At 43.4% G+C, this 10,443-nt stretch overlaps 1 protein-coding gene across 1 annotated transcript; it reads right to left on the bottom strand.

Moving 5' to 3' along the window:
* Positions 1–3,170: 3,170 nt before the first annotated feature.
* On the bottom strand, positions 3,171–9,709 carry LOC121837420 (kelch-like protein 10). The gene is made up of 3 exons (XM_042293048.1): positions 9,353–9,709; positions 3,536–3,685; positions 3,171–3,407 (listed from the first exon to the last, which is right to left on the bottom strand). The coding sequence occupies exons 1-3, from the start codon at positions 9,707–9,709 to the stop codon at positions 3,171–3,173; spliced, it is 744 nt and encodes a 247-aa protein (XP_042148982.1).
* Positions 9,710–10,443: the final 734 nt, after the last annotated feature.

The raw sequence follows: 10,443 nt of genomic DNA on the forward strand, positions 1-10,443 counted from the left end.
ACGAAAAGTATAAATCGGAACAAAAATGATTACTACACCGTAAATAAAACAGCATGATTGTTTTTCTCTTTGCTACGCTGGACGCGAAACGGGCAACGAGCAAGCATGGGCAAACAACGAAAAATAATAATAAAAAAAGAACACGTGGGAGACGTTTGGTTTTGGTTTGAGATGTCGGTGTCGTGTTAACTTTGGGAACAGGGTACTCGAAGGACTCTGCAAAATGGTAGTCATGCCAGATTTGTGCGCTGTAGATGGCTGTTCTAACGGTCGACTGGAGACCAGTGACGACGAAAAAAGGCCGCCCGACTTCGGTGAAAACTAAAAAATGGTGCTGTTTATTTTCCCCTTCTTGGGGAGCGTCCCGGAACAGCTTGGTCGCTGGCGCTTTCCCCTCGGCATCTCCCCCGCTGCGTCCGTGTTACTTCTTCATCTGGTCCTCGTCTTTTTTCGCTGTTTTTAATTTCGAAGTATGCACCAACTTGCCCAAGCCTCAACTTTAGCGCGTCCTTGTGCTTCGGCAACGCGCCGCTCTCGTCTCGCCCGCGCGAATGTTTCTCACTGCTTCGAAGCCTGCGGACCGCTCGTTGCCGGCTGGGCGGTCTCCGTCGTGTGATGGCGAAGGCCGCCACACACGTACTCCCGTTCCGCTGGTGTTAGGTTACTCAACGGAAGCCCGAACTGCTCGAACTCGCTCGCGAGAGCGGCATTGTCGTCCATGTTGACAGATACGACGAAACGATCGCGCCACCGCGCTGGTATAACCCACCGCGGTAACCACGAGAGTCTCGTTCTCTTAAATACTACCGGTACCGACTATTCACACCTGACGTCACTCCCTACTTCACCTCCGTTTTCAGAGTCCCAGAAATGAGAATGGAGATTGTCCAGTTTCGGTTTCTTTACTTCTTTCCTAGGCACAAAAATACGCGTCACGAATGTCTACAAAAAATTGGGCAGCATGCTAGGTTCTCAAGAAGCCTAAAAACATCATTTAAAAAAAAATAATAAAATCATCTTCATTGTCCCTTTAATGTGAACCGGAGTATGGAAACGTGTTTTGCTAGATCATTAGAGATCATTTCAGGAAAATAAGATAATTAAAATGGCAAAGCGCGCCCTCGGTGCCAAGACTTTTTTTTTTTTTTTTTGGATAAGACGAGGAGCTTATAGGACCAGTGCCTGCTCTGTTTTATGGGCGCCGCCATGTTTGTTTATGCTGACGCCATCACACAGTAGTGGGTCTGCGCTTTTTGCAAGGCTCCGCTTTTTTAGAAACCTTCGCCCATATCGGAGTGCAAGAACGCCAGTAGAGCATTAACGAAGCTCCAAGAACAACACAGATACCAAGAGTGCCGTAAAAAGCAAAAACCTTGTTTTATGCGCAGCCGCTCTCTTCTCAGCCTGGGTTTGAGATTGTTATTTCCCATTTTTTATCGCTGGAGGATCCTCCAGCGATAAAAATATAAAGCGCATATGATACGAACAAGGGACTGATCCCTGGTTCACATGTGATCCGATTTTGCTCGGGATTTTGCAGTTGTGACGCAAAACACGTCAGCTTCCAGCACGCTATTTTTGCCGCACTGGGGATGTCGCGACTGCAAAATTGTAGGCCAAATCGCACTATGGGAATATGTCCTGATTCACACGGCGCGATTTTACTTGTGATTTCGGAGTTGCGGCGTAACTCATGCGGCAAAACAAAAAGGATCGATGGAAGCTGTGGTGCTGACCGCCGCACTTACGAAATCGCTAGTAAAATCGTACCACGGGAATCGGGCCTGAGGCATAATGTTGTCCGGCGGCGTTCGTTCCAGTCGCGGATTCAGAGCAGTAGCTGTGGTGCCGCGAGCAAAGCGAACGTGCCGCCGGGCGAAATTCATTGCTGTTCGTAGCATGTTCGCTTTAGGATGACAACGGCAGGGCGTTATGCACCGCCTCCAGCCGCACTAGTTGCCTTTCGCCGCGCTTCGGTTGCGAGCGCACGCGTGTAGCCCCCAGGATGCCAAAGCGTTATCGAAGCTAGGAAGCTCGCGCTGGAGGAGGGTCAAATGAAAGAGCTCCCTCTCGTTTTCTTCTAGTACGTGACTATAGTCCAGCTTCTCAAGCAACAAAGCCACAGCGTCAACGGCTAGTACAGTGCCGTCAGAAGGTTGCTCACACGCAGAGGAGGACTCTGTCGCGCGCTGCCACTTAAAGTCAAGTCAAGTCAAAATGTGTTGTTAGTTTCAAACAAACCGCTAATTCATGAAATATTTATTCAGCGGGGTTTGCAAAGATTTCAAAGAAAACTGTTTAATGGACCCTTACGTAGGATTAGTTAGCGATTCAAGTTCGGCCAGAATTTAACATCAATAAAAAAAAAAAAGAAAACAATGTAAATAAAGGAGAACAAAGTTATACAAGGTAAAAAAAATAACTGTGGTACAAGAATGCTTTTCCTGACGTCTGCGCGCGTTACTTATTTAAGAATACTCCATGGGAAAGCATACTCCGAGGTCAAGCTATCGCAGCAACCTGTGACTGCTATTACTTGTATTGCTGATTACAGAAATACTAAAAGTTGATATTGTTGCAGGTTTTAGACATTGCCGTAGCAAGCTGTGAAAAGAGCTGGCACGAGCAGCCGTAAAATTGTATGGCCAACTATAGTCTTTGTGTTTTGCGAAAATTGCTGTAGATCCTAAATTAACGCCCGCGCGTATGCCGCAGATTTGGTATGTTATCTTTTTACAGAAAACGAATTAAAACTTTACCCTAAGAGCAGTACTTTGTTCCAGAGGTATTAAAAGCAGCGTTATCTCGAAAAAAAACGACTGCTTAACATTATACAAATGTACTGAAGTGCAGCTTTACAATTTTTTTTTATAATATTATGGGAGCGTCAACCACCACCAGCATCGTATCACAGAACACAATAACGATATCGGCAAAGAGTAGAGTTTTAGCAGGTCGTTTCGATGAATTTGATAACAATACCCGATAGCCCGCTGGCCCTATCACACATGCGTCATATCATTAACGGGTGTCTTTCTCGAAGTAATTGGGACGATCTACTAGAACTCCTTACTGAGCGCACGTGCACAAAGCGGCGCTCACTCTCGTTAATATTGCCGCAGAGTTTTGATAAGGCGCTGGCAGGTTCGCCGGTTAACATTCGCATGCTATTAATATAAAGGTTGGAAAGCGGTATAGAAGCACCTGCTTTTGCAAAATCCAAAGCGAACATGACCGAGTAATGCGGCTAGGTCGGCCTGGTGGTGTTCGCTGTTCGCCTCCACCCAGCGCATGATGGCTCTGAAGGTGCCGGAAACCTCGTCGACAACCTGCAGCTCATCCGACTGGACAACGCGGATCAGCTCAGTAGAGCTCAGAGTAGTGTACGCCGGAGTGCCCGTCCACACCTAGGAAAGAATCGTTAAATGGTTTGACCTGGTGACCTTACCCACTGCGTGGTAAAATATAGAATCATCGGTTAACGTAATGAGTTTTCTATTGTGTGGGACTTTCTGGTTTTGGCAGGAATAAATACCTTATCGAAATTTCGGACAATGCAGGTGAGCGCATCGTCAGCGAGTTCTTGGTAGTGTTTGCCGGTTGCCAGATGTAAGATATCCACACAGTTAGAGTAGTCCAAGTTGTTTCGAAGGAATCTGATGCAGTGCTGCAGCATTTTTGGTATCTGCACAAAATAAAATAATATAACAAGTGATGCTTTAAGGTTAACCTACTGGAAACTACAGAGGCAAGGAGTATATCGCTCCTTCGTGCTGTACCACGTGATCGTGGGACATCCTGGTGCTATCCTTAAGACGATTAAGAATATATCGCTGATTTGGAGTCTTTATCAGACGCTACCTCAAACGAAAAGTTGCATGACTCCTAATTTTAGAAATTCATGTCGAATTCCCCTCAATATTCTGGTTGATAATGATGATGATACTGTGTCTGAATCGGGCGGTTCTGAAGCAAGCTTGTACCTAGTCATTCGCCCCTTAAACCCTCTAAACGGATTTCCTCGTAAAAATTTCGTATGAACCTTAATTCTCCTGAACAGCTGTATGAGGCATAATATTTCACTGAAGAATTATAGACAGCAATAATGCGATAGTAAAAAATACAATAATAATCTCAGAACTGTACACTTTTTTAATCTTAATTTTTATGCCTGTCGTACCTTCTTGCATTGAGTTCTATAAAAAGAAATCTATTTGAAACTCTTGCCTTTCTGCTGACCAGAGCGAACAAGTGCAATATTTTCAAGAGTTGTATAGGGTAGCAGTCACATGCCAAAATTAAAATTTCGCTCTTGTCATAAATGTTTGTTTTACTCCAAATAAATTTTTCTCATTGACCATAATTTTGGCACCCATGAAGTTAACATTCCAAAGTACGCCGACGCACTAAGGTTAAACAAGCTTTTCCAACGCTCATGTTCATGCGATTGCCTTGATGGTATGAGACATTTGTAGCACCATTATCGCATAGACACCACGTGCGGCACAGCAATGAAGCTAAAACTGAATGTATTGCAATGTTGTTCACGTTCCTCATTATCAATATAGACGTTTATGAGAAGACGTGTTTTGCCAAGCGATGACACAAACAGCCGATTTGTCGTACACGACGTCATAAAAAAAGAGTAATACAACCAATTATTTTGCAAAAAATAGAGAAGTGTAAGCAATTTGTGAAATTGCCAAAGCGGTTTACTGGTAATGGCGACCACGGAAACCTTGGCATGCTGTATTTTTAATGTGATACACGTTTAATGAATGCAGACTCGATATTGTACGGCTAAACTGGAAGGAGGGGCGTTCGTACTAGTAATATTCGATCATTCTGAGTCGCGCTGGGTCTTGGCTTTTGAGAAATATTTTGGCCAAGGAAAACGAAGACAATAACCAATAATAAAAAAAAAGGGAAAAAGGAAGGTTGCAAGACCGTTGTAAACCGTGAGCCAGTCTGTGAGGGAACCTGGAACTCTTCTTGTCATTTATCACAAAGCTATACTTCTGCTTCATATGACTGCCTGTTAAAAAAATTCCCACCATTTATAATTATTTTGTCGATTAGCCTAATCGTATTGCCGAATACTTGGTGAATTTCAGCACAAGCTCATGTTGAACAGAAACCGTGTTAACAATGGACTGCTTTTTAACAGTCTCACGAGAAGCAATTATGCGCTGCATAGTACAGCATGACGCAGTTTGAAATCTGACCATCTTAACCACAAACAGGGTATTCTTTATAAATGGATTAAGGAGTGTAAGGAGTGCTTTGCTTCACGGTTCGCTTGAAATTAACCTCAAGCAAAATAAATAAAATTAAGAGCCATGCATCGATCTAAATGTATTTGGTGTTTTTTTATTCATTCACAGTGACTGTATGCTATCTGCATACCTCCTCATGCCTTTTAGTTCTTGTTTTGTGCATTCGCGGTGTTATCTCAAAGAACCGCGCATGAAAGAATATATCCCCAAAACCCCAAGATACGGTAGAAACCGGCGAACTTTTTGCAGGGCCCTAATCAAGTAGGCATACTTGCATGGGGAGTGCCGTAAAAGAGAGTTACAACGACGACTTCTGAGACAGTTCGCCATAGGTATGTTGTCAGAAGAATAATATATGTGGTACTGAAAAAACATCTCTTAAGAAGGGTTGGCCCATTCTAAACACATGGTTTTGCTTTATATCCCAACACGGAACTTCTATGATGTCTTTTAAACTCCAAGCATCCTCTGGAAGAGAAAATAAAATAGAATCAGAGGTTTATTATTTTACGCGTATAATTTGGTGAGCTGTCAAGTTTAGAGGCATGCGATTGTATTGGAAGCCCAGCTCCGAACAGTTCACATTGAAGGGGGAAAAATTCGGACTTGTGAGAAAAAAGCGCTGTAGGCAGTCTTGCGAACAAAATGTTTTGAGGAACGTCTACGTTATCCATTACCTCAAGCCAGTGATTTCCCTACACCCGCACCTCCCCCTAGGGTGGGTGTACAGCCCCTCCCCCCCCCCCCCTTGTGTTCCTGAAGGCACCCCCTTAATTCACAACGACTCCTCTATTTTCAAAGCCACCCCCCCCCCCCCCCCCCTAAAAATTTAGACATCTCCCCCTAATTTCTATTCCTGGGGAAACCCTTGCTTCAAACAAATAACTTAAAGAAGCACTAAAATGGATTTTGTGATCGTCTTTTTATGTCGCAAACTCAATGCATCCACTCGAAGTATCATAGAAAACCCAAAATTACTGTCATATGTAACTTTGTTTCCTTATTTAAAGCGCGACCAAACACCGCGACAGTTCTTTTTTAGATATTTTAGAAAAATGGCGTACCGCGATGCTTGGTCGCATTTTAGGAAGAGAAAAGAACACGCGCGATCATAACCTTGAGTGTTTGTAGGATGCTTAGGGTGCGTAGATGAGTTCGCGAAATAAAGAACTATCTTAAAAACGACCTTAGGGCCTCTTTAAGTACGGTATCCGTTACTGTTTTGACGTTACCATAGAGAGTACCGCGTTACCGGGAACACCTATACTTAACACCCGTTACAGCTAAGACAAAACAAAAGCTAACTTTAACACCCCCCGCCTTCCCCCTCTTCCCCCCTGAACTAAGGGTATAAAAATAAAATTAGAAGGATCATTCAAACATTGACTACTGTCGAGAGTTCATAATATAGCTTGATTCGTATATATGTTTTATTGCCGCGTTCATTTGTACAGCGCGGACGTCGTAGGGACGTACTATGTGAAGATAGTTTGGACATTCTTCCAGCCCACCAGAACGGCAGCGAGGAAAGTGCGGTGCACTCCGAGGTGTACGCAGCAACTCGGTTGCCCAAATATTGGTTTGTGGTGCTCACTAAGACATAAGTAAGTCACCCGACCAGCTTCGGTGTGTTTCCTGGACGAGGCACCGATCAGTGAGTCAACATATCAGGTAGTTCGACCTTTAGCCAAAAAAATAGAGCATAAATGTACCCGAAACGGGCCATGCCGTTGCGGCGCTGAATTTGCTGTGACTGTAAACAAGCTGAAAAGCGGATGGGCTTTTCTGCGCGCGAATATATGAGTGAATCACTACCAGCGCTTGTTCTCATAGAGGTGGTAAAACGCGATAGTATTTACCAAAACATGTCCATTCAATTTTAGCCATACCTAAATAGAAGGTTCTAAATTAAAATAGGTGACATCCACTGGCGGCCATGGATGACCCCGTTGCTGCTGAGTGTGTGCTTACAATGCGCCTCCAAAACGGTTTCACAACGCTTCTACAACGTACATCACGCACCACCACAATTGTAGCTCTTTTTATAAGATAAAACGGGAGCTTGTTCTGAGCATGGGCTGTGACCATCACGTTCAGATATGGTGCCAGGTGAAGACCACCTATTGGTCGCTTAAATGCTTTCGACAGTGAAGGCTTCAGGGAATTAATAAATTCGCATAGAACGCGAACATCACATTAATCAATTCTGTCAGAAATACCACGGTAGCACATGTCCCGTGCCTTGAAGCCTAAGACTACTGCCGACCGAGGTTGAGCTTTTTTCTGCTTTCAACACAGCGTCTCGTCATTTTTTGCTGGGTATAAGTAACAAAATCTAGTTCACAATTATTTAGTGCTGTCCCACCAGAAAACATGCGGCTATGCTTAAAGGGGTACTCCGCCGATTTTTGAGCTACCTCAACTAACTATATTTTCTGACTCCCAGGCCTTTACCCTTTCTGGAATGCTATTTAATATCGTGAAATTCATAATAGTTATTGTGAAATCGGCAAATGAAAATGATGCAAAAACAGACATTCAAATATACCCGCCCTTTTCAGGGCCGTGACGTCAGTGGAAGTTCAGCTTGCCAGTCGGGCGAGCAGTCTAAAAAATAGAGTATGCCAATTATTTGTTCCGTGCTGGAGCCCGGGGATTGGAGCGAGCTTCCAAGGCATTCATTTGACACCATGAAACTGCTTCAAATCAGTTGGGAACAAATTCTACAGTCCAAAGAGTGAACCCCTGCACTTCCAATGACGTCACTTTTTCATTGTTGCCAGTAGAGACTTTCAGTTTGAAAAACACGGTGAGGACCAAAATTGTAAATTCAATAACTTCGTGAAAAAAAATTATTTTGATCTAATATTTGGGATACTATTTTGGCGATGTTGTTTGGCGAGTTTAGCAAAATTTCAAGCAAATCGGGGACCATGAAGAAATCGGCGGAGTACCCCTTTAAACGTAGCACTGACACACACTCACTACGCACAAACAAATACATACATACATACATACATACATACATACATACATACATACATACACATACATTCATGAATGCATGCATGCATGCATGCATGCATACATACATATATGCATACATACATACATGCGTACGTAGGTACGTATGTACATACATACATACATACAAACATGCATACATACATACATACATACATACATACATACATACATACATACACACATACATGCATACATGCATACATACATACATACATACATACATACATGCATACATACATACATACATACATACATACATACATACATACACTAACCTCTTCCATTTTTACTGCCGTGCCAAGGGCGCTTCGCTCTCATCGTTTACTCGGCTGCTCTGAGCCAAAGAGCATGCGGCCCCTGGAACGTATTCAGTACGGTTTTAACATGTGGAATGCAGTAACAACGCAGAAGGCAGATATTTTTGAGTGTGAACATTTTAGCATGCGAGCACTGACCAGGCTTTTTTGATGAAATGTTTCGTTTGATGGTACTTTCGAAACAATATAGCCAGGGGACAACCTTCTACGCATCAGTTTCTGCAATGTCGAAGATCACTTTTTTTTGTTATTACACATGTCAACTTTAACTAGGCTTGTTTTTGCATCAGTGCTGTTATCAAGCATGTAAACTGTTTTTTTTCTAGACATGGTTTTGTAATCTGTATATTTATGTTTTTTCTTTGATGTACGAACTTTGGTGCACCCTCTTGTCGGCTCTTGGGCTGCTGAGGGGCACTGCAAAAGTAATACATACATACATACATTCATACATACATACATACATACATACATACATACATACAAACATACACACATCCATCCATCCATCCATACATACATACATACACACATACACACATCCATCCATCCATCCATACATACATACATACATATATACATACATGCATGCATGCATACATACACATATACATACATACATACATGCATACATGCATACATACATACATACACATACATACATACATACATACATACATACATCAACCAAATGAGATTGATAAGGAGAAAACTGGGATCAGTGTCCTGTACCTTGTACTTCTCGGCAACGCCCAGGATGTACTGCACGGTGTCCAGGCGGACTCGCTCTTCCAGAGGGACCCCGTAGCAGAAGTCAATCAGCAGTGCCAGCGTCTCTCTACTGATGTCTGTGAGCCAGTACTCGTGCATCTCCTGGCTCGGGGGCTCACCAGCGCCAGCTCTGACGTCGTTGCTCAGGTTGTTCTGGTCTGCCATAAAGAGTGCCTTGAAAAGCGGACACGCAGCCGCAAGGACCAGGCGGTGCACCTTGAAGACGGTGCCATCGTCGGTCCTGAGCACGGCGTCAAAGAGTTTCTCTATGCGTCGCAGATTCTGGAAGGTCGCTATCACCGAGGCCGGGAGATCCATTGGGACCTCAAAAACTGCGCACAATCAGTTCAAAATGTTCGTTTTGGCATCTTCTTTTTCACCTTTTTCCGCACAGCAAGACAAAATAGAAACCCTGTTTTTTTTTTTTTAATATTTAGTTCGAGTTATCTTTTTAGTTTCCAGCGATATATTTTTTTTTTATTTCTAGAGATCAGACTTTCTTCGCCCTGCTACAGGCATTCGTGATTATAGCTGGGTTAGAGTGAACTAGAAACAACTGGGTGCGCGAGCTACAGGCTCCGCTCATGCTTTCAGTTGCACCTCAAAATGTGGAAAGCGATCAGGTGGAACCACACTGGAACAAACATTTAGGTGATGACTCTCTGTCCGACGCGGCGACCACATTACGTTCGGCGCACCGAGCGCTTCACTCGCACCGAAATAGATGGCGTCCAAGTAGGGTGTCACAAAAGAAAATTTACACGGTCTTTTCGACCGCAAAAATAAACTAGGCATCGCCGAACTCCCATTCTCCGCCCAAAGGTAGAGCTAGAGGTCACAACCAGATGCCAAAGTTTCAGCCCGATCCGATTACTTAATCAAAAGTTATAAGTGATTTTCTGAAAAGTTCAATGGGAAAATGGAGCCCATTTTTGCCTGTCTTCGGTTTCTGGTGCCATAGAGTCACATGTGTTTGAAAACTCCGTCGGCCGCCATTTTCCCATTGAAATTTTCAGGAAATCACTTATAACTTTTGATTAAGTTATCGGATC

The sequence above is a fragment of the Ixodes scapularis genome, unplaced genomic scaffold, assembly GCF_016920785.2.
Source record: "Ixodes scapularis isolate PalLabHiFi unplaced genomic scaffold, ASM1692078v2 PGA_scaffold0__279_contigs__length_252992795, whole genome shotgun sequence".
NCBI classification, from domain to species: domain Eukaryota; kingdom Metazoa; phylum Arthropoda; class Arachnida; order Ixodida; family Ixodidae; genus Ixodes; species Ixodes scapularis.